Source organism: Panthera leo, chromosome A2 (assembly GCF_018350215.1).
Source record: "Panthera leo isolate Ple1 chromosome A2, P.leo_Ple1_pat1.1, whole genome shotgun sequence".
NCBI classification, from domain to species: Eukaryota; Metazoa; Chordata; class Mammalia; order Carnivora; family Felidae; genus Panthera; species Panthera leo.
Window position 1 is genome coordinate 75,919,247 of NC_056680.1, and position 25,128 is coordinate 75,944,374.

The following is a 25,128-nucleotide window of genomic DNA, read 5'->3' on the forward strand; positions in this document are numbered from 1 at the left end:
GAAGGCCCGTGCCTGCCTCTTGGCTCGTTGCAGACCTGTGGGACGCCTCCGGGGGCCTCTTGTTCCGAGACCGAGTGTGGCGGCCCGAACTGCAGGACTGACGAAGGAGAGAAGAAGTGTGGGGGACCCGGCTGCGGCGGCCTGGTCACGGTCGCCCACAGTGCCTGGCAGAAAGCCATGGACTTTGACCGCGATGTCCTGAGCGCCCTGGCCGAGGTGGAGCAGCTCTCCAAGATGGTAATTAGGCCGACGGCCCTGGCGTTTGCTCGCAGTGACCGACTGGAGGAGGATCGGGAGGGGAGAAATCGGTTCTAAATGGTAAAATCAAAAGCGAGTGTCACCATCAAATAGGAAAGTTCAAGTTTTTGTGAGGTCAGGGAAATACACGAGGCGGTTTTGTTCAGAGATGATTTAGGAACGTGCTTTCTCCTCCTCACCGTAATCTGAGATTTACTGACCAGGGGGCCAGGCTTCTGAATACATTCAGCTGTGCTGTAAAAATCTCATCCTGAGCAACGAACTGAGCATTGATTTTTCCAAAGTGACAAAGTTAACTGAAATATTTATATTGATACCCCCCAAAAAATATTTTATAGGCCACCAGATGTTCTGGAGGAGTTAAACACATTAGAACAAATGTTTATACCCTAGCCCTGTCTGTAGAAGACTATCATGTAGCAATCTGTATACTGAGTACTTCCAGCCTCTATGGGGATACACTGCGGTTGAATGAAAAGCCATTTGTTTCTAAAAGCCCGGATTCCAAATGCATAGTTTCTCAGCATCATTTTCTGGACCATTTATAGTATTCTGGTCTGCTTTAGAAAGAGTGAAGCTGTTCCCTGGGTAATTTATTCCTCCTATTTAGGTCTCTGAAGCGAAACTAAGGGCAGACGAGGCAAAACAAAATGCTCAGGATGTTCTGCAGAAAACCAATGCCACCAAAGAAAAAGTGGACAAGAGCAATGAGGACCTGAGAAATCTGATCAAGCAAATCCGAAACTTTTTGACCCGTAAGGAGTTATTTTCATTTTACTTTTAGATATTTCTATCTTGGAATATAAAAACTGGTTTTATTTACTTTTTTTAACTTTTGTCAGGCATCTATAAGCCATTTTTAAAAAATGTTTATTTTTGAGAGAGAGAAAGAGCGCGGGTGCACGAGCAGGGGAGGGGCAGAGAGAGAGGTGGGGACAGAGGATCTGAAGCAGGCTCTGTGCTGAGAACCCAGCGCAGGGCTGGAACCCACAACCCAAACCATGAGACCATGACCTGAGCTAAAGTTGGACACCTACCTGGCTGAGCCACAGCACCCCTAAAAACTGTTTTCTAAGAGTCTGTGTTTGAGAGACCAGAATTCAGGTCTGCGTTTTAGATAAAATCAATTTCTGCTTGGGAATAAAAAGTAACATTTCCCAAACCAAAACAAAAAGAAGTTCATGTTAAGAAATGTTGGCATTTCTTAAGCTTATGTGCACGTAAGAATCTCTGATGTTGTGCAGACACAGATGGGAAACCCAAGTAGGAAATCGGGAAGTCAAACCCATAGTGTGAGAACTGAATTTGGAATCTGTTCTAGATTACATAGAATGTCACTAGATCCTTAGAATAGTGGCTTATTTTGACATTGCCTGCAAAGCGTTGTAATCCTGTCATTTACAGGATCTTGTATTTATGGTCAGCTCTATCCCTTAGTGTTGTATCTAGAGGAAGAAAATCTCTAGAATTGGTGGTTCAGCGCATGTTTCTGGTCAACCATCTAAGTGTTACCAATAAGGAAGGTTTTGGCTTCTAGTTACACAAAACTTTTAAGTGAAATGGACTTAATAGAGATGCATATTATATCACATAACAAGTTCAGTAGTAGGATAGCTCCATGGTTCTGGGACCCAGGGAGTAAGAATATCAGGCTTGCTGTCAGGCCGGCTCCTCCTGGTTACAAGGTGGCTGCCCAAATTTCAGACTTCACATAAATACTCAATAATATCTAATGGAAGGAGACCCCACCTATTCCCATTGTACCTTTTTTAAAGGGAGGAAATCTTCCCCAGAAGCCGTGAGCAGTCCTCTCCATAATCTCACTGGCCAGAAATGCATCCCATGCCGATGCAGAAATGTCACTGGCAAACAGAATGGGATTACCCTAATTGGCATGCCAATCTCCATTTAACTCTTGAGTTGCTAGGTTTACCTTACCTTAGAGGTAGGTGCCTGAACAAAATCAGTATTCTGTTAGCAGGAAAATGGGGAATAAGAAAGGAGCCAGTGATATCCTACGGGTATCTTATGAAACATCCTGTGGAAGCCATCGCTTGATCAAATATTTTCCTGTGCTCAAATCCTTAGGGGGGTCCATTTTTGTATTAACAGTGAAAAAGAAAATCAAAAAACCTTCAATCAGTGACCTATTTAAAGCTTAACCTCTTAAGCATTTTTTCAACCACCTTTCACATTTGACATTTGAAATCCTTTGGCTTCTTTGATAATACACAATCTGATTCTCTTGCTTCTCTGACTAGATTTTCCCCTTTTTGGTAATTTCCAAAATCCAGATCATTTGTATAAGGAATATGAGTTCCTTACATCTGCATTTATAATAGTCTCCTAGCTATTCTTCCAACCCCAACTAAAAGTTTTCATTGCCTTTTAGAATCAAGTCCCAGATGTACATCCTGGGGTCCACTCTTTTCTGTAATCGGGACCATTCACTCTGTTTGACTTTCCACATGACATGCTCAGCCCATACAGTCTCTCCATCCAAAGATGTCCCTCTCTCTCCTTCCAAATCCTATTATCCTTCAAAACCTGATCAGTTCCTCATCCTCCATGAAGACTTTCCTGACTTTCTCAGCCTACGGGCAAATTCTAGTAGTTAACTTTTCCATGTGTAACTACTCAACAAGACTATAAGTTCTTAGACTATGTGTATGCCTTGATGTCGCCCCAGAATGCTCTTCACCTGGTGGGTGACCAGAAGTGACTGAGTTAACCATCTGTGACTTTTACCTCTTTATGGGGACATCTTTGCTTTTGACAGAGGATAGTGCTGATTTGGACAGCATTGAAGCAGTTGCTAACGAAGTGCTGAAAATGGAAATGCCCAGCACCCCAGAGCAGTTACAGAACTTGACAGAAGACATTCGGGAGCGAGTTGAAAGCCTTTCTCAAGTAGAGGTTATTCTACAGCAAAGTGCTGCTGACATTGCCAGAGCGGAGATGTTGCTAGAAGAAGCTAAAAGAGCCAGGTATCTGAAGACGTTGTGGCATTTAGGGGGTTTATTTTGTGTATCTAGCAGGGAGTAAAAGGGATTTCTTCAACCAGTGAAATTTCTAAGTGTGACCTGTATGAGTCCCTCTGATTGATTCCAAAAAGGCTGTTCTTGGAAAGAAAGGTATTTTTAAATGCCCCGAGAGGAAGTACTTTTTCACATAGATTGTCTCATTCTTTTCCTCAGCAAAAGTGCAACTGATGTTAAAGTCACTGCAGACATGGTCAAGGAGGCTCTGGAGGAAGCAGAAAAGGCCCAGATTGCAGCAGAGAAAGCAATTAAACAAGCAGATGAAGACATCCAGGGAACCCAGAACCTGCTGACTTCGGTAAGATCCTTGCTGTACGTGGGAGAAAACAGGCACATAAACCCTATCAAAGTGCATTTGACAGTTACATGAAAACCATTACAACTAAACACTAAAGGATTCCTCTAATTTACATAAATCTGAACTACTCCCTCAGCACAGATGCTAAAAGTGTTTTCGGGGGGGGGGGGGGGGGAAGACCCTGAAGACACTGGAACATGAGGGCCCCCTTTACGTTCACCCCTACAAAAAGCCTAAGGAAGATAGTGTATATTTTTGTCTCCTGTTCAAGGACTCTATTTAGTAGTATGAAGGATAGTATTAATTTCCAAATTTAGTTTTAGAAAACTCATTCTGCTGTAAAGCAGCCCAAAAGTAACCTACATACTTAAGACCAGGATCTCAAAATTGATGAGGTGGGGGGGCATCTGAATGGCTTAGTCAGTTTAAGCATCTGATATCAGCTCAGGTCATGATCTCACAATCCGTGGGTTTGAGCCCCACATCAAGCTCTGTGCTGACAGCTCAGAGCCTGGAGCCTGCTTCGGATTTTGTCTCTCCCTATCTCACACTCTTTCTCTCTCTCTCCCTCTAAATAAACATTAAAAAAAATTTTTTTTTAATGGATGGAGGAAAAAGTGGACTCAGGTGATCCTTACACATCTTCTCAGAATATATTTTGAAATTAGATGCTATTAGCCCTTCTCAAGCCAACAACCCATAATGTTTAAAACCTAGGAGGTGGTTTTTCAACCTGCTTTTCTTACCATTGGTTGATACAAACTTGTCTTCCCCTACTCTATTGTTCTTGAGACTCGACAGTTCCTTCAGCCACATTTCCTTCTTAATTTTGAGTAAACAAAAGGCCCTTTCTTCAGGCCACTTGTTCAAATGTAGAAAAAAAATATGACACTTTCCCACCAGACTATGTTCTCTTTGATTATTCTGACTTTTCTATCTCTAGGGTTTTTCAAATTTCTCACTGTGCTGTTATCATTTTACTGAACTTTAATTTAGGTGACTTGATAAAAAAAAAAAAATTACGTTTGGAAAAGCCAAATGGGAAATATAGGATTTAATCAAATCATACGTGGGATATTTGGCTTGATGATGTAAGTGAAAACTGGTTTTGTTTTTCTGGGGTCCCTGGGGGACAGGAAGCACTTTAGGTTAAGAATAAGAAAGAAAAAGCAACTCTAAACTATGCTATTAATGAAAGGTTGTCAAAAACTATTCACTCCTTTAAAACTATAGAGCTTATCCTCTAAGAACTATAAGAATACTTTTATGTTAATTAATAGGTGAGCTTTTAGGTTAAGAATCATTTAGCATGAAATACCTACAAATTTTACCATGTATCCACAGTGACTCCTTAGTTTAGTTATGACACTGTTATTATTCAGACCTAATTCTATGGTGCTCCATGAAACTGGTTCTTCAGTCATGGGTCAGACTACTTACTTGGGCTAGCTGTTAAAAATTGATGTTCATTGATTATTCTTTGAAAAGCGATCACATGTGGACCCTCACCAGTTACCCAAATAGATTTTCCTAAATGACTTTGAGTATTTATAGGTTCCAGCTGTCACTTCCCCAGACTACCTGACCTCTCACGGTCCTATAGTAACTTTTCAGTTTTCAGAAACATTCCTGGTCTGCCTTACCTGAAAACACTCAACTTTCCAGGTAGTTGCTGAAGACCCATGACCTCCACTAGAGTTTAATATATTTTAATGTTTATTTTGTGACAGCACACGTGGGAGCAGGGGAGGGGCAGAAAGAGGGGGACAGAGGATCCAAAGCAGGCTCTGTACTGACAGCAGAGAGTTGGGGGCTCAAACTCATGAACTGTGAGATCATGACCTAAGCAGAGTCAGACACTTAACTGAGCCACCCGGGTGCCCCTTGGAGTTTAATATTTAGGGCTGACAGGAAAAACTAAAGGTGACTTGGGAGTACTCATTTTCCCACCCACAGTAATTTGGAAATTTATGTGGCAATCCTTTTCCTCACATCTGCTTATTTGTGAACATTGTTTTGCCAAAGTTTGCAGGTGTCCTTAAAATGCTTTCTCAACACATCAAGCTGTCTGGGGGTGGTTCAGTGAAGAATTTTACATTTCAGCCTAGATCATCAGAATTAAGAATAAAGATGGGCACTTTATATAAGCTTTCCTGAAATTATATTTTCCTTTTGGTCTAAAGTGAAACGGCAGAGTGGCCTTTTAATCTTCCTGTAAACTCGTATTCATAGCATGTCCTACCGCTTACTGATGGCTTGCTGGGTGACTGACATTGTACTTGTAGATTGAGTCGGAAACAGCGGCTTCGGAGGAGAACTTGCTCAACGCCTCCCAGCGCATCAGCGAGCTTGAGAGGAATGTGGAAGAACTGAAACGGAAGGCTGCCCAGAACTCTGGGGAGGCAGAATATATTGAGAAAGTAGTATACACCGTGAAACAAAGTGCGGATGATGTCAAGAAGGTAAGTAAATCCTTGTGACTTCACAGCTGTGTTTTGTAAAGGAGCAATGAGCCTCCTCAACCGCCTTCCCTGGGATTAGTAAGGGATGTGGACCTAAGAGTTACTTATCAGAAACATCCCAAGTGACCGGTTTTGAAACAACAGTCTTTAGAGAGACAGATGGAAAGGGTGGGAGTGGATATGGAAGTGTCCAGTAAGCGTGACCTAAGCCCTCATATCCAAACTTGGATAAGGGTGCAGAAAAATGAAAGTAACTTGGGGGGAGTCTTTTATTTAACTGTTTGATTTAGAGAGAGAGAATCCCAAGCAAGCTCCACACCGTCAGTGCAGGGCCTGACACAGGGCTCAGTATCACAAACTGTGAGATCATGACCTGAGCTGAAATCAACCGACTGAGCCATGCAGGCGCCCCAGGGGCAGAAGTCTTAAAACCGGCGTACTGAGCTTGTACTTTATGGCATAATTACCTGGCCTTTAAAAGCAGGGTAGAAAAAGCTTAAGGGGTTCATACCAGAACAGCTGGCAGGGAACTAAACCTCACCCCTTCTTCTTGCTGGAAGGTGCTGTATTTTGCAGAGAAGGTCTCCTAGGATTCCCATTTGTCATTAGAAGCCAAGTTATCACTGAAACATGTTTAGTGGGCAAATGTCTCTCTCCAAAGGAACTTTTAAACTTCTGAGGGGAGCATTCAACCCCTGACATCTGGTTAGGGAAGAGAACCGAACAGTGAGAAAAGTGTTCTGCCATGGTTTGTACTTTCTTGCAGCTCTGAGAGCATAAATCTCTCAAGCAGTCTTTACAGAGCATTTTTGCAAAAATATAGCACTTGATTACAGTAAGAACAAAACCCTGAAATGAAATCCCTCTATCAAATGGCTGTTGTTGGAACCGTGTTCCCCAAAAGCTGCACTTGCGGTGCCTTTTCAGTTTCACAGCTCCTCGCCCACCCCTGTGCCCTGTGTGCATGCTAGTCTCCCCTCTCCTCCCTTAACTCTCTACGCACCCGGGTCCAGATCCAGATGGCCCTTGTCTGAGATCTAAATGATTAGATCTCAGCAAATCTACTTTAGAGAAAAATATACTTCTCTACCTCCATATAACTGTCCTATAACATCTCCAGAAAAGTGCTAACCTAAAGGCTTAGCCCTAGAGACCTGCTGACAACTCCAAACGTGAGTTTAAAAACTCATGTTGGTGTTACATTTAATTTCACTGTTGCACAATATTTTCAACATATTTACACTTAATAGCTCAACACCCGAGTACGGTTCCAAGCTTGCTCCAATTACACTAGGCTCTTAATGTCCGAGATTACATTTATCACCTCTTTGTGTCTCGATGGAACTACAGGCTCTGGATGGTGAAGTTGATGAAAAGTATAAGAAAGTAGAAAAATTAATTGCCCAAAAAACTGAAGAGTCAGCTGATGCCAGAAGAAAAGCTGAAATGCTACAAAATGAAGCAAAAACACTTTTGGCTCAAGCAAACAGCAAGCTGCAGCTCCTGAAAGGTAGGGCTTAGGCTCGTGCTTTCGGGACGTATTTAACAATAAGGACACCCGTAAAGTTTCTTCTATTTAAAAGGCGGAAATCAAACGACCATTGTTAGATTGAGGTCAACCGAGAATAAATTGCTCAGACTTTTTTCTTTTTCTCTCCCACAGATTTAGAAAGAAAATACGAGGACAATCAAAAATATTTAGAAGATAAAGCTCAAGAATTAGTAAGACTGGAAGGAGAAGTCCGTTCGCTCCTCAAGGATATAAGCCAGAAAGTTGCTGTTTACAGCACCTGCTTGTAACAAAGGGCTGCAAGGTGGCTGAGGTGACCAAAGTAAAACAGCTACATTTTAAAAACTGACAATGATCTTCAAAACTAAAACTGATTACCTATTTAATGTTTTTAATCACCACATTTTGTATGGAGTTAAATAAAGTACAGTGCTTTTGTATAAATCTATATTGAGTATTCTTCTTACATTGTTTTACTGATTTAGTGTTCAGGAATCCCTTTAACCAAAAACATTTTCAATGTACAGATGGATTTATAAACAAGCCACTTGCCTCTGGGACCCCGATTTCTGTTTTGTCTGTAAACAGGCTGTAATCTGTCTGCTACATCAATATCCTCCACAAATCTGCCCCCGAAATCACCTCCCCGTGGGACTCCCAAGTGGAGGGGAGGAGAAAGGCTACAGCCTGAACCACCTTCACCATTTCAATGGCTGCTCAGGAAATCCAATCTCCGAAACTCCTCTAAATACTCCTCGGTCTGGGAAAGAGAACAGAAGGCAATTTTTAGAGAATGAGGAGGGTAAATTGTGGCTTTTAAGGGTTAGCAATCCCGGCCCTACTGTAGATGGTGAGGGGAGGGTTTAAACTGCATGCAGCCGGATATAAACATTGTTCCCGCCAGCTGAGCAGGGCACAGTACAAAGGGGTGCTGGAACTGCTCACCTTTATTTCTTTATTAGATTTCACAGACTAAAGATTCTCCACAGCAATCTGCAGGTGAGGCCAAAACAATCACAGGATGACCATTCCACACACTAAAGAAAATAGCGGGAGTACCGCCAGACCTGTGTCAACGTCACAGCCGAGCTAGCTGGGTAACAACAGGCCCCAAGTGGTTTTCTCACACATTCTCGTTACAGCAAGGCCATGGCCGTGTACCACTACCAGCCACCCCCACACACAACACAGCTGCGTTTGAAGCTAGGCCCGAACAGAAGCTAAACGGACCTAATTCAAACAATAAGGCAACTTCCTCCCTCAAGGCAATGATGTCAGTTTTCTTTAGGTAGAGATCCCAATTTCTTTAGGTAGAGATCCCAATACCTAGCAAAGTAGTTTCACCTCATCATCTACTAGAGCAACTGTTCTCTTTCCTTAATTTTAAGTACTTTGTTTACTATTCATTCCTTTTCAGTTTAAAGACTCACTATGAAATCACTCATTTTAATCAGCTCAGTGATTTGGACAACTGAGTCACACCCTTCACAAGCCAAGAAAATATTGAGAACTTAATAAATAAGTGAATATTTAAAATTCGTTTTACACCCACAACTTTGTTCCCACCTAGATATATGTAACCATTTTGTTTCTACAGCTAGGAATTCAAATTAAATTCTATTTCACTCTTCCCTAATTAGAAACTTTTTCCCTAGAGGAGGGGACAGGTTTTGAAGTTTAAATAAGCTGGCACTTCACATAAGATTGGGATTTCAGATTTTAAAGCACAAGAGGTCATTTCCAATAATGGCAAAGTAGCACATATCAGGACAACCCTCCTAATAACAAATGCAAACTCTGGACAAAATATATACATATTTTTAAAAAGTACAGGTCCGGGAAAACAACCAGAAGCAGGCAGAAGGTACAAGGGAGGTGACCAAGAACAGCACTGGGTGTAATTCCCATTTTTAACGGCTTTTCACTTGAGGGTAGGTCCCAGGAAGTGGCAACTTGGGCAGAAGCCAAGTTTTTCTGGTTACAGGATCGGAAGGACTGAATTTGGGGCAATGAGGAGAACTGAAATAGGAGGAAGGAACCCCAGAAGAGCACGGCACGATGGGGAGGGCCACCCAACTGCACATATAATCTGCCCGACCTCTGGTTGGCCTGTGTGTGCCCCCAGCAAAGACAACAAACTTGGAGTCGGGAGTTTAGCCAAGTTAACTGCCTACTGAAGAAAAATTCCCTAGTTTTCAGAGGTAGGTAACAACCCAGAGCCTTTACAATGTCACATTCATAATGACCACACCACAATCTACGACTACTGGACGTAGGAAGAAAAAGGGAGATGGGACCCATTATGTGTGTGATGCCACTAAAACCCGAAGACTACTGAGCATTTTCAGTAACAAGATACTGACGGTATCTTACTCCACACAGCTTTCTGCTGATAGATTACATTCTAAATTTTCCTTAGACTATGATCTTTAAATTGCAATCAAGTATCTAGTTTACATATTTCTTCTACTTCAAGATAGTTTCTTTTCCTTTTCAGAATACACTTACCTAAATTTAAGAAGTACTTAATCTGAAATGATACTTAAATTTAGCTAAAATATGCAAAAGCCCATTTAACATTTAATTATTTGAGAAATGGCCATTTTACTTTTTCCTTCAAAGATTTTAAGTAACCTCTACACCCAGTGTGGGGCTCGAATTCACAACCATGAGGTCGAGAGTCGCATGCTCTATGGACTAAGCCAGCCAGGCGCCCCAAGCAATGGCCATTTTAAACATTAAGTCAACAAATACAAAGAAATAGTCATTTACCCAGCCAAGGACACACTGGAAATCCATAGAAGACAGCAGACTAAATATGCTATGTCTCCAAAAGTCTATGTTCCACATAGAGCTGGAATCACTAACACAGACGTAAAGGTAATGACTTTACAGTTGTCCCCCAGTGTGGTAAAAAGATACATCCGGGCCTCTAAAAGGAACAACAAAGAGAAATAAGAATACACACTAGCGGTAGTCAGAGAAGAACTAGGACCATCTTGATATCCATTCAAAACAACCAGTAAATGTATATTTAAGACTGTTTATTTCTGGATTTTCATTCCCTGCTGTAATACATGAGTCCTCATTTAATATTTGAATTTCACAGATGTATCTCCTTAATTTGGATAACTAACTACAGACTGTAGACCTCAATGGGTCCTTAAAAATTTAAACATTCTACCTCTAAACCGTAAGAATTTGGGGATTAAATAAAACAAGTGAGAGACCATTTATTTACATTGGTTTGGTTTATACATATTTCAACCTTATTCTAATGACTAACTCTGTTTCCAATATGAAAACCAAGTTTAAAATAACTTGATCACCTTGCATCAAACACAGCTAGTTCACATACCCTACCTCCAGCTCCATCCATGTAAGTAAATCCAACTTTACAATAGCAGAGATTAAAAGCTACATAACATAAATTTAGTGAAGGTGAATTTTTCAGAAACAGCATGAAAATATGGGTTGAAGAAAATGTTCCAGGAAGCTACTATAAGTAGCTTCTTCCTCCAATATTAATGTGCTGAAACAAAATATTAAATTTATTTAAAATAGATGAGATTATTCCATTCCATCCAAACTTACTAAAACCTTCCAAAAGTTTCATAATTCAGTCCTAGAAATTCTTGGAGCTGTGAGCATTTCCTGTTCAGAAATGTGACCTCTACAAAAGCTCCCAGGAGATTTCAGAAAAATAGAATCTTCTATTTTAAAAGTTGATTGATTTGCCAAATGATGCAGCCAGGTTTGCTTCTCTAAATGCTTCTGATAAGGTCTGTAAAGGAAGAAATTTGAAATTACAAAGCAAATTATTTGCAGGTGAGACGAAAATCTAGGTAGGCATTATTCCGTACACTGTTGGTAATTACCGGGTGTGCGTGGCAGACTCTAGCTATATCTTCACAGGATGCTCCATACTCCAAAGCAAGAGCAGCTTCATTTATCATCTCACCAGCACCCTTGAAAATAATAAACCAAGAAGTCGTTTATGCCCCAAGGCAAAAACTACAAGCTAACAAGATTTGCTGTTACAGCAGTTAACCAAAGCCTCAGTCAGGAAAAGCTTCACAGAAAAGGTGGCACAGAAGTTAAGGGCCTAGGCTCTGGAGCCGGCTGGCCTGGATTCAAATCCTACCACTTACTACCTTAAGTGCTCATGCTGTGTGCTTCATTCCATTTATTCACTTCAGAAATGGGAACAGTGACTCCTACCTCCCAGAATTGGGAAAACTAAAGTTACTGAATGTATTCAGAAAAACGTATTCCAGAGTAAGCGCTCGAGGGGCCTATCATCATGATTACATTGGATACCTTGGGGGAGGCCATATTTCAGATTCAGTGGTAGGAAAGGCTTCTCTTAGAGGCACCACGTGAGCTGAGACCTTGTAGGAGCCACTCATGCAAAGCCCGGGAGGCCCAGCTCTCCAGACAACAGGTTCTCCAAGCCCAAGGGCTCTAACCTGGCAACACCGGCCTGCTAACAACCTGAGAGAAGGCCCACAAGACAGGGAATCAATGAGCAAAAGGCAACAGTGAGAAGACATGAGGTCAAAGGCAGACAGGACCAGATTTAGTGGGGCCTTGGATATAACAGCCCAAAGCTGAAAAGGGCCACTGGAGAGTGTTAGGCCCAGGGCCTGGTGTAGGTTTTAAAAGGATAACCTTAGTTGCGGTATGGAAAGCTGATGATGTGACGGCCAAGACTGAGTGCTGCCTTATCAGAAACCACACACACAAATGTTTGCCGGTAAATAAAAAACTCAGGATGTAAACAGCAGGTGGTTTTAAATTCATCTACACAGCAACACTTTCCAGAAATCACGATGGGATGTGGGGTCTAGAATACTCACTGGCCCGAGAATATGTGCTCCCAGTACCCTGTCTGTGGATTTCTGTCCCAGAATCTTCACCAGGCCATCTGTGTCGGCATTGGTCTTTGCCCTGCTGTTGGCAGCAAAGGGGAACTTGCCGACTTTGTACTCGATGCCCTGGGAGAGACAGAAAAGGACAACCTATGTCAACTCTGAAACAACGCATTCCCATTGGTGAAATCATCCGTCATTTGTTCAGAAAATAAGCCCCAAGAAGGCAATTCTTCAGAGTGTGTTGAAGGCAAGACCAAAGCCTCTTGCTAATGAGATACAGTTTGGGTACAAACATAAGCAAATGCCAGTCGACCTGGGGATATTTCAAGGGAAATTAAAAAGCTCTGGAATTACTATTTGAATACAGGCAAGTGAATGATCTCCTCTATGCTACTAACAAAAGGAAAAGTATAGAAGCTATAACTTCTACATAATTTCAAAATGCATTAATGCAATAATAAAATGATTCTCAGCCACCAGGGTCATTAACACAGTTCATACGCTATACAGTACAACTACCCTCGCATTCAGAATAACCTCTTCTTTTGGGGCTCCTAGGTGGCTCAGTTGGTTAAGCGTCCAACTTTGGCTCAGGTCATGATCTCATGGTGTGAGCTCAAGCCCCGCATCGGGCTTCTTGCTGATAGTGCGGAGGCTGCTTGGGATTCTCTCTCTCTCTCTCTCTCTCTCTCTCTCTCACCCCCTCTCTCTGCCCCTCTCCCACTCGCTTTGCAACCTCTCTCAGAATAAACAAACTTAAAAAAAAAAAAAGATAATTACCTCTTCCTTCAACTGTTCTTCTGATTTGCCAACCCAAGCAACTTCAGGGTGCGTGTAAATCACCGATGGGACACAGTTGTAGTCAATGTGCACAGCGCCACCAGCCATTCCTTCAACACAGATAATGCCTTCATCCTCCGCTTTGTGAGCCAGCATCGGACCAGCAACCACATCACCAATAGCATAGATGCTACCGCACAGATGAAAAGAAACATGGTGAACTTCGGCCACCACAGATACTCATCTTCAGTCATGCCGTGGTAATAAAAATAAAAGTCTCTAGTTATTAAATAACCGATAAGTATATAAAATACAGCTCTTCATAGATCTGTGAGTTCAGGTTCTAGTCTTTGGGTAATGAAAAACTTCCGTTAGTTTTGTTTTCACATAGAAGTTTACCATTCTTCCCCAAAGCCAATGGCGTGTTTTAAGCGTGGCAAAAGTCAGATTTTCAACAGTGTTTGAAATAAATTAAAACATTTTTGAAAATGCAATTAACTATCCAACTTACTTTGGAATTTTAGTTTGGAATCTGGTATTGACTGGAATTCTACCTCTAGGATCTAGTTCAATTCCAAGCTCTTCTAGTCCCAAATTCTGAGTAAAGGGTCGTCGGCCAATGCAAACCAAGAGCACATCACACGTGATGACTTCAGCTTTACCACCAGAAGCGCCTTCAATACTAGACAATGAACAGTGTATGACTATTAAACACACATCAACATAAAAAACTCACAGACTTAGAATTAAGACCAGACATTTCTCAAGTGTTGCCAACAATTCTAACAGGAGTCAGGCAATGAAAAACTGTACATATCCCCTGGAGGTCTATCAATAGTAAGCAATCTAATATTATGGATTTCCACATAGATCTAAAACTACGGAGTTTCACTGAACATTGAAAGTTTAAATATTTCTGAATATATACTATGAGAAATCACATTACAGTGAGAACACTGGGTTAATTTTCCTAGCATCAACTTAACCATGAATTTCAATGGACTGATTTAATAAGCAATATGGAGTTATACTAAGCAGTAAGATGGCCCTAAGTTCTAACCAAATCTGATTCTGCAAAAGGAGTGTTTTTCTTAAGGATATCATATCAAAACCAAATGTAGCATACTTACGAAACATCAATTTTTCCATCTGACTTCTTGGTAGCACCAGTAACTTTTGTATTCAATTTAAATTTAAATCCTTGTTTTTGAAGGATGCGTTGAAAGTTTTTAGATATCTCCATATCAATTCCAATTCCACCAACATGACCTAAAAACTCAACTGCAGTCACATCGGCACCAAGTCTTTGCCAAACTGAACCCTGTAGAGAATAGTTTTTAAAAGTCATAAAAAAAAAAAATTAAAGTTTCTATAGTAGATATTTACCAAAGCATTTTAACTTATTGTCAGATATTTTCTTTTATTAATACATTCCTATTAGAAGCTCTGAGGTTTAAAATTAACCTCAAATTAACCTGTGGTAAACATATTTCATATACTATTCATTCCTTCAACATTAATTGAGCACCTACTATAATCTAGGCACACATCAGCGAACAACACGTTGCCCCTAGGGATCTTAAACTCTGGTAGGGGAGGCATATGAAGTAAAATTCAGAGGATAATAATGTGCTCTGAGAGAAATAAATGAGGAAACAAAACCAGGACTACTGGAGGAGTAAGCCTGCAATTTTAAACCATGGGGTCATTGGGGAAAGCTTCACTGGGAGTGACGTGTGCACAAAGACTTGAAGAAGAGAGGGAAAGAGCTATACCGGAACTGGTTGGTCCAGAAGGAGGGGAACAAGTGGGAAAGGAGGTCCTGAGGGAGAAGAAAAAGCCTCTTGTTGCTACTAATTACCGATGTTTGTAAACTATTAAACTGGTTTCCTATTTTATTTTCTCAATAGAGACATGTTTACTTTTTTATTCAAATTATAATTTAAACAGAATGCTGGTTTTATTTTAGCAATTATCACTTTGAATACCTATTTGTGAAATAGGCAAGATGAATATAATTTTACAACATTAAATAAAATATGAAAAACTATGAACATATCCTCTGCAAGAATTTGTATCAAAATCACCTGGTAATTTAAAATTCACCATTAAGAGGTTTTACCTTTCAATTAGGTTTATGCATTCATTTTTAAAAGTTTCAGGAGTTTTTGGAAAGCTGAGTTAACTAAAGCCAATACAGTAACACTAAAAATTCAACCACAAGCATATACAAAAATTAAGCCAAAATGAAGCATGGACCTTAAGGTAAAGCCCAAGATTATAAAACTTATGGAAGATTGAAACGGAAGATGGCAGCATAGGAGGACGCTGGGCTCACCTCCTCCTGCTGACAGCTTATATTCCACCCACATCGGCCTAAAAAACCCAGAAAACCGCCAGAAGACTAGCAAAATGGACTCTCCAGACCTCTCAAGTGTAGACAAGAGGCCCACGGAAGGTTGTTAGGAAGGGCGGAAAGGTGACGCGGACTGGCGGGAGGGAGCCAGGGCAGTGGAGGGGCAGCCCGCCCAGCAAGGCAGGGCCCCCGAAGTCTGGCTTGCAAAAGCGGAGGGGCTGGACTGTGTGAGTTCTGAGAGCCAGCAGGACTTAACATCTGGAATGTTAAAAGTGAACAGCTCTGCTCTTGGAGAGCGGAGAGCGGGAGGGTGAGAGGACAATGGGAGGGAGAGGTGTTGAGCCCTGGAAGGCAGAGCTCAGCTCAGCAGGGAACAAAGGCGCTGGGAAGCGCCATCTCTCTCTCCCATCCCCCACCTGAAATCCCAAAGGGAACCAGTCACCATCACCGAACTTGCTTGCACCTCACGAACACCCAACGCTGTGCTTCTGTGGATCCATCCCTCCAGTGGGTCTGCCTCCCTCCAGGTGATGCAGGGCCCCTCCCACAGGGGACCACCGACAGCAAAGCGAGCTAAGCCTGCCCCTCCCACCCCTGTGCACCTTGCGGATCCACCCTGGCTAATATGCCGGATCCCACTGAAGGAGCACCACAAGCCTGACAGTGTGCAAGTAGCCCAGACAGGGGCCACACCACTCCACAGTGAGTCCTGCCCCTGGGAGAGGGGAAGAGAAGGTACACACCAGTTTGACTGTGGTCCCAGCGGTGGGCTGGGGGCAGATATCGGGTCTGACTGCGGCCCTGCCTGCCAACACAAGTTACTCCAGACAGCACAGGGGAAGTGCCCTGCAATTTGAAGCCACCCTAGGGACTACCCAAAATGATGAAACGGAAGAACTCTCCTCAAAAGAAACTCCAGGAAGTTGCGACAGCTAACAAATTGATCAAAAACGATTTAAGCAATATAACGGAACAAGAATTTAGAATAATAGTCATAAAACTAATCGCTGGGCTTGAAAAAAGCATAGAGGACAGCAGAGAACCTATTGCTACAGAGATCAGGGGACTAAGAAACTGTCATGAGGAGCTAAAAAAATGCTATAAATGAGGTGCAAAATAAAATGGAGGTGACCACAGCATGGATTTAAGAGGCAGAGAAGAGAACAGGTGAATTAGAAAATAAAATTATGGAAAAAGAGGAAGCTGAGAAAAAGATAAAAAAATCCAGGAGTATGAGGGGAGAATTAGAAAACTAAGTGATGCATCAAACGAAACAATATCCGTATAATAGAAATTCCAGAAGAGGAAAAGAGAGAGAAAGGGGTTGAAGGTGTACGTGAACGAATCATAGCAAAGAACTTCCCTGATCCAAGGAAGGAAAAAGGCTTTGAAATCCAAGAGGCACAGAGAACTCCCTTCAGACATAACTTGAATCAATCTTCTGCATGACATATCATAGTGAAACTGACAAAATACAAGGATAAAGAGAAAATTCTGAAAGCAGCTAGGGATAAACAGGCTCTAACTTATAAAGGGAGACCCATAAGACTAGTGGCAGACCTATCTACTGAAACTTGGCAGGCCAGAAAGGAATGGCAGGAAATCTTCAATGTGATGAACAGAAAAAATAGGCAGCCGAGAATCCTTTATCCAGCAAGTCTGTCATTCAGAACAGAAGGAGAGATAAAGGTATTCCCAAACAAAAACTGAAGGAATTCATCACCACTAAACCAGCCCTACAAAATCCTAAGGGGGATTCTGTGAGTAAAATGTTGCAAGGACCACAAAGTACCAGAGACATCACTACAAGCATGAAACCTACAGACATCACAATGACTCTAAACTCGTATCTTTCAATAATAACACTGAATGTAAACGGACTAAATGCTCTAACCAAAAGACACAGGGTATTAGAATGGATAAAAAAACAAGACACATCTATTCGCTGTCTACAAGAGACTCATTTTAGACCTGAGGACACTTTCAGATTGAAAGTGAGGGGATGGAGAACTATCTATCATGCTACTGGAAGTCAAAAGAAAGCTGGAGTAGCCACACTTATATCAAACTAGATTTTAAATTAAAGGCTGAAACAAGAGATGAGGAAGGGCATTATATAATAATTAGAGTGTCTATCCAACAGGAAGAGCTAACAATTATAAATGTCTATGTGCCGAGTATGGGAGCCCCAAAATATATAAAACGATTAATCACAAACATAAGCAACCTTATTGATAAGACTGTGGTAACTGCAGGGGACTTTAACACTCCACTTAGAGCAATGGATAGATCATCTAGACACAGGATCAATAAAGAAACAAGGGCCTGAACGATACATTGGATCAGATGGACTTGACAGATATATGTAGAATTCTGCATCCCAAAGCAACAGAATATACTTTCTTCTCGAGTGCACATGGAACCTTCTCCAAGATAGTCACATACTGGGTCACAAAACAGCCCTTCATAAGTATAAAAGAACTAAGATCATACCATGCACACTTTCAGACCACAATGCTATGAAACTTGAAATCAACCACAGGAAAAAGTCTGGAAAACCTCCAAAAGCATGGGTCAACCCATGAATGGGTCAACTAGGCAATTAGAGAAGAAATTTAAAAATATATGGAAACAAATGAAAATACAACAATCCAAACGCTTTGGGATGCAGCAAAGGCAGTCCTGAGAGGAAAATACACTGCAATCCAGAAACAAGAAAAATCCCAAATACAAAATCTAACAGCACACCTAAAGGAAATAGAAGCAGAACAGCAAAGACACTCCAAACCCAGCAGAAGAAGAGAAATAATAAAGATCAGAGCAGAAATAAACAATATAGACTCTAAAACAACTGTGGGGCAGATCAATGAAACCAAGAGTTGGTTTCTTGAAAAACTAAACAAAATTGATAAACCTCTAGCCAGGCTTCTCAAAAAGAAAAGGGAGATGACCCAAATAGATAAAATCATGAATGAAAATGGAATTATTACAACCAATCCCTCAGAAATACAAGCAATTATCAGGGAATACTATGAAAAATTATATGCCAACAAACTGGACAACCTGGAAGAAATGGACAAATTCCTAAGCACCCACACACTTCCAAAACTCAAACAGGAAGAAACAGAAAACTTGAACAGACCCATAACCAGCAAACAAATTGAAATCAGTTATCAAAAATCTCCCAACAAATAAGAGTCCAGGACCAGATGGCTTCCCTGGGGAGTTCTATCAGACATTTAAAGCAGAGATAATACCCATGCTTCTCAAGCTTTTCCAAAAAATAGAAAGGGAAGGAAAACTTCCAGACTCATTCTATGAAGCCAGTATTACTTTGATTCCTAAACCAGAGACCCAGCAAAAAAAGAGAACTACAGGCCAATATCCCTGATGAATATGGATGCAAAAATTCTCAACAAGATACTAGCAAATCAAATTCAACAGCATATATAAAGAATTATTCACCATGATCAAGTGGGATTCATTCCTGGGCTGCCAGGCTGGTTCAATATTCACAAATCAATCAATGTGATACATCTCATTACTCAAAGAAAAGAACCATATGATCCTGTCAATCGATGCAGAAAAAGCATTTGACAAAATTCAGCATCCTTTCTTAATAAAAACCCTCGAGAAAGCCGGGATAGAAGGAACATACTTAAATATCATAAAAGCCATTTATGAAAAGCCCACAGCTAACATCATCCTCAATGGGGAAAAACTGAGAGCTTTTTCCCTGAGATCAGGAACACAACAGGGATGCCCACTCTCACCGCTGTTGTTTAACATAGTGCTGGAAGTTCTAGCATCAGCAATCAGACAACAAAAGGAAATCAAAGGCATCCAAATTGGCAAAGATGAAGTCAAGCTTTCGCTTTTTGCAGATGACATGATATTATACATGGAAAATCCGATAGACTCCACCAAAAGTCTGCTAGAACTGATACATGAATTCAGCAAAGTTGCAGGATACAAAATCAATGTACAGAAATCAGTTGCATTCTTGTACACTAACAATGAAGCAACAGAAAGACAAATAAAGAAACTGATCCCATTCACAATTGCACCAAGAAGCATAAAATACCTAGGAATAAATCTAACCAAAGATGTAAAAGATCTGTATGCTGAAAACTACAGAAAGCTTATGAAGGTAATTGAAGAAGATATAAAGAAATGGAAAGACATTCCCTGCTCATGGATTGGAAGAATAAATATTGTCAAAATGTCAATACTACCCAAAGCTATCTACACATTCAATGCAATCCCAATCAAAATTGCACCAGCATTCTTCTCGAAACTAGAACAAGCAATCCTAAAATTCCTATGGAACCACAAAAGGCCCCGAATAGCCAAAGTAATTTTGAAGAAGAAGACCAAAGCAGGAGGCATCACAATCCCAGACTTTAGCCTCTACTACAAAGCTGTAATCATCAAGACAGCATGGTATTGGCACAAAAACAGACACACAGACCAATGGAATAGAATAGAAACCCCAGAACTAGACCCACAAACGTATGGCCAACTCCTCTTTGACAAAGCAGGAAAGAACATCCAATGGAAAAAAGACAGTCTCTTTAACAAATGGTGCTGGGAGAACTGGACAGCAACATGCAGAAGGTTGAAACTAGACCACTTTCTCACACCATTCACAAAAATAAACTCAAAATGGATAAAGGACCTGAATGTGAGACAGGAAACCATCAAAACCCTAGAGGAGAAAGCAGGAAAAGACCTCTCTGACCTCAGCCGCAGCAATTTCTTACTTGACACATCTCCAAAGGCAAGGGAATTAAAAGCAAAAATGAACTATTAGGACCTCATCAAGATAAAAAGCTTCTGCACAGCAAAGGAAACAATCAACAAAACTAAAAGGCAACCAACGGAATGGGAAAAGACATTTGCAAATGACATATCGGACAAAGGGCTAGTATCCAAAACGTGTAAAGAGCTCACCAAACTCCACACCCAAAAAACAAATAATCCAGTGAAGAAATGGGCAGAAAACATGAATAGACACTTCTCTAAAGAAGACATCCAGATGGCCAACAGGCACATGAAAAGATGCTCAACATCGCTCCTCATCAGGGAAATACAAATCAAAACCACACTCGGATATCACCTCACGCCAGTCAGAGTGGCTAAAATGAACAAATCAGGAGACTATAGATGCTGGAGAGGATGTGGAAACGGGAACCCTCTTGCACTGTTGGTGGGAATGCAAACTGGTGCAGCCACTCTGGAAAACAGTGTGGAGGTTCCCCAAAAAATTAAAAATAGATCTACCCTATGACCCAGCAATAGCACTGCTAGGAATTTACCCAAGGGATACAGGAGTGCTGATGTACAGGGGCACTTGTACCCCAATGTTTATAGCAGCACTCTCCACAATAGCCAAATTATGGAAAGAGCCTAAATGTCCATCAACTGATGAATGGATAAAGAAATTGTGGTTTATATACACAATGGAGTACCATGTGGCAATGAGAAAGAATGAAGTATGGCCCTTTGTAGCAACGTGGATGGAACTGGAGAGTGTTATGCTAAGTGAAATAAGCCATACAGGGAAAGACAGATACCATGTTTTCACTCTTATGTGGATCCTGAGAAGCTTAACAGAAACCCATGGGGGAGGGGAAGAAAAAAAAGAAGAGGTTAGAGAGGGAGGGAGCCAAAGCATGAGACTCTTAAAAACTGAGAACTGAGGGTTGATGGGGGGTGGGAGGGAGGGGAGGGTGGGCGATGGGTGTTGAGGAGAGCACCTGTTGCGATGAGCACTGGGTGTTGTATGGAAACCAATTTGACAATAAATTTCATATTAAAAAATAATAAATAAATAAATAAAACTTATGGAAGAAAACACAGGAAAGAATCTTTGTAACCCTGAGTGAGGCTCACACACCACCACAAGCACAATCCATGAAAGAAAAAAAAAGATGAAAGATAAAAGAGACGTCAAAATTTAAAACTTCTCTCTAAAAGCTAATATTAAGAATACAGAAAAGGCAGACTGAGAAAAAATATTTGTAAGACAGCTATATGATAAAGAATTTATATTCTTTGCACAAAGATGTCTCAAAATTCAATAAAACAAATTGAAAAAAAGAAAAACATTTAAATGCCAGGAAAGACAATACAGAGATGGCAAGTAAGCACATAAAAAGATGCTCGATGTTACAAGCCACTAGGGAAATGCAAATGAAAACCCGAGACCCCAGAGCACACCTGTTAGAGTGGCTCGAGTCAAGAAAGCAGCGCCGAAATAGCGATAAGGAGGCAGAGCAGCTCACGCTGCCAGCGACTGCACGACAGGGCAGCCGCGCTCCACAGCACAGCTCCTTGGAAGGCTAAACACTGAATTACCGCTTGACCCAACGACTCCACCGCCAGGTACATGTGCAAGAGAAGTGAAAACACGCGTCCAGACAAGAACCTGTACACAGACAGTCACAGCAGTGAAACACGTAGCGTCAAAGTGGAAACAAGCCCTATGTCCATCAACTGATGAATGGATAAACAAAACGTGCTAGGGCCACAGGATGGAATACTTGGCTATAAAGAGTTACCAAGTATGGGGCGCCCGGGTGGCTCAGTCAGTTGAGCGTCCCGACTTCAGCTCAAGTCATGATCTTGCAGTTCGTGGGTTTGAGCCCTGCATTGTGCTCTGTGCTGACAGCTCAGAGCCTAGAGCCTGGAGCCTGCTTTCGATGCTGTGCCCCTCCCTCTCTCTCCCTCTCTGTCCCTCCCCAACTTGCACTCTGTGTGTGTCTCTAAAATAAACATTAAAACAAAAAAAGAGTTATCAAGTATATATAAACCTTGAGAACATTATGCTAAGTGAAGAAGCCACAGATTTAAATGCCATGAATCCCATTTATACGGAAAGTCCCAAACAGGCAATTTCAGGGTCAGAGAAAGTAGGTTAGCAGTTTCCAGCGCCGGGGAGAAGGGAGGAATGTAGAGTCACTGCCAATGGACACAAGGTTTCTTTCTGAGGTGACGAAAATGCTCTGGAATTAAGACAGTGGTGACAAGTGCACAACTATGTGAACATCCTAAAAAACCACTGAATGGTACACTTTCAATGGGTAAAGGATACACAAGACTGTATCGCAATAAAGGTGTTAAAAAAAAAAACACTTCTTTAAACCTAAATCAGAAAGTAAGAAACAGTAAGAGTATGTCAAATCAATGCTGTACACCTGAAACTAATACTATGTCAATTATACTTCAACAAAAAGAAAATTAAAATAACAACACGTGTGATATATATCCATAAAGGAATACTATTCAGCCACAAAAAAATGAACAAAATCCTGACATTTCCCACAACAGCAAAAAGAAATAGGAAGAACCATGGGAAATAATACACATCATCTTGAAGTCTATAATTCAAAGTAGGGGACAGTGACCATAGCTAGCTAGACAAATGCCTTACTCTTCAGGAAAATCTAAGAATTTCAAAATCCTTAGAGATGGGAAAACTCCAATAGTATCTACCAGTTATTAGACATTAGAGCTTATTGGATGTTTGGTACTGGATTAAGTGTATTACAGGTTACTACTTTACTAAGTCCCAACAATAATCCCGTAAGGCAGAGCTGAAATTCAAATTTGTATCTGATTCTAAAACTTTATACTAAACTGGAACGGGAAAAGGTAATATAGTCTACATATTATATACACATAGACATATGTAAAAGTCTATATACTATACGTATATAGTAAAACATATATAGTCACGTGAGTAATCTTTATGATAAAAAGGTAAATAAGACTACACAGTAAGTTACTTCTAATAAGTTTAAATTAAAAAAAAAAGACATCTGTGAAAACATTCAATATAGTGACACCTAAAACATGAAGATGTTTGAAAAGACCCAAGACTTGTAAAAATACCCCAAAGTACTGAAATGAAAGACAGAAGTATTGCTTCAGATATTATACTTACCAACAAAAGAAAGTAAATCTATATTATTTTCTTCTTGCTCGTTTTATCCACCCATGAGAACAATTTTCAAAGTGGAGTGAATAGAGGAAATACTAAGAAACTAGTCAATTTTTTTAAGTTAACTCTCCAGTCAAATCAGATCATAATGTGATAACAGAGACACTGTCAGTAAACTCTGGGAACTTAATCGGCATAAGGGAAATGTCACAAAGGGTGCCAGACAGGCAATACATTGCCTAAAATTTTGCAAAGTGAAAAGAAAATATTCTGGAAAATAGATTCTGAAATTTATTTCAGAGGTCAATCCCCACTAAATACTAGAAGACATTATTGAACAGCTGGTTTGAAAATCATTAGATACTACCCCAAGTGTTCCAAACAGGTCATGTCAACAATTTTCTGAAGGCTTTTCTGGACTGGATAATAATGCAGGATATTTTCATCATCAGCAAAGTTGTCAAAAAACAAAAAAAAAAATCTCATATCCTATAGATGTGACAGATCAATGGAGATTCAAATACCTTTATAAGCAGCTTAAAAAGTGTACCGTCAGATGGCTCTCTGTACTTCATACTGACATGAATGACACCAGAGATGGATTCATTAACCAATTTAGACAAATCAGATGATAGACCGCATGCCTCAGTCAACAGTCTTCCCAGATCTATTTACCCATGGCAAGAAAAAGCAGGTAAGTGTAAGGATGCAAGAATCAAGAAAGAGGAAAGGACTGGAATAAGGGTACAAGTGAACATTAAAGCAAAGATAAAGGTTCATAATCCTTTATTGAGGTTTATTTATTTATTTTGGTTTAAAAAATCAGAATTCCTCAAGCAAAAGATGTGAAGTTTTCAACTGACTACAAACTCGATAGTCTTTAAAAAAGAAAAATAACTCAACCAATCTTAAAGGACGAAGAAAAGAAGTACATTACATTAAAAGTACATATCAAAAGAAGTTTTCTCCATTATCCAGAATATAATGCTTAGTTTTGATTTTTTTTTAAGTTTATTTTGATAGAGAAAGATGGACAGAGAGAATCCCAAGCAGACTCCACTCTCAGTGCAGAGCCCGACATGGGGCTTGATCCCATGTGAGATCATGACCGGAGCTGAAATAAAGAGTCGGACAGACGGTTAACCAACTGAACCACACAGATGCCCCTATTATGCTTAGTTCTAAACACCATTTACAAGTGACCCTGACAGACCAGAGTGGATCAGAAGGATGACAACAAAATAATGGATCCGGTACCTACAAGACCTAGGTAAAAAGCATTAAGGAAAGCAACAGAGATTCAAATATGAATGACACTCAGTCTTTGCCTTCAAGGAGCTTACAGTCTCGTAGTAAAGACAGACATAAACAAATAAATGCAATATACTGTCAATTAGTAGGCGATACAAACGCAGACATACCATACTAAGACTCAAAGACAGAAAGACTTGCACTTTCTCAGAAAAAAGGAAGTCTTCGCTAAAAAAGTAACTTGTAAGGTGACTTTTGAAAAGTATTTATTATATTAGCAAATGTTTAGTCAGCAATAATAAAAGCTAACATATGACGACTTATTTCATACCAGCCACTGTGCTGCGTGAAGA

At 40.6% G+C, this 25,128-nt stretch overlaps 2 protein-coding genes across 2 annotated transcripts in view; one reads left to right on the top strand and one right to left on the bottom strand.

Moving 5' to 3' along the window:
• Window positions 1-8,017, top strand: part of LAMB1 (laminin subunit beta 1) — a 74,175-nt gene extending 66,158 nt beyond the window's left edge. Inside the window, exons 27-33 of the mRNA XM_042915087.1 lie at window positions 34-237; window positions 869-1,013; window positions 3,038-3,245; window positions 3,456-3,597; window positions 5,883-6,059; window positions 7,410-7,569; window positions 7,723-8,017. Of these exons, the coding sequence (XP_042771021.1) occupies window positions 34-237; window positions 869-1,013; window positions 3,038-3,245; window positions 3,456-3,597; window positions 5,883-6,059; window positions 7,410-7,569; window positions 7,723-7,859 (1,173 nt within the window). The 3' untranslated portion in view covers window positions 7,860-8,017. The remainder of the gene's footprint in view (window positions 1-33; window positions 238-868; window positions 1,014-3,037; window positions 3,246-3,455; window positions 3,598-5,882; window positions 6,060-7,409; window positions 7,570-7,722) is intronic.
• Window positions 8,018-10,598: 2,581 nt separating this feature from the next.
• DLD (dihydrolipoamide dehydrogenase) overlaps window positions 10,599-25,128 on the bottom strand; it is a 34,810-nt gene continuing 20,280 nt past the window's right edge. The window contains exons 9-14 of the mRNA XM_042915100.1: window positions 14,354-14,544; window positions 13,735-13,905; window positions 13,224-13,413; window positions 12,429-12,566; window positions 11,448-11,537; window positions 10,599-11,353 (exon numbers count right to left, since the gene is read on the bottom strand). Of these exons, the coding sequence (XP_042771034.1) occupies window positions 11,288-11,353; window positions 11,448-11,537; window positions 12,429-12,566; window positions 13,224-13,413; window positions 13,735-13,905; window positions 14,354-14,544 (846 nt within the window). The 3' untranslated portion in view covers window positions 10,599-11,287. The remainder of the gene's footprint in view (window positions 11,354-11,447; window positions 11,538-12,428; window positions 12,567-13,223; window positions 13,414-13,734; window positions 13,906-14,353; window positions 14,545-25,128) is intronic.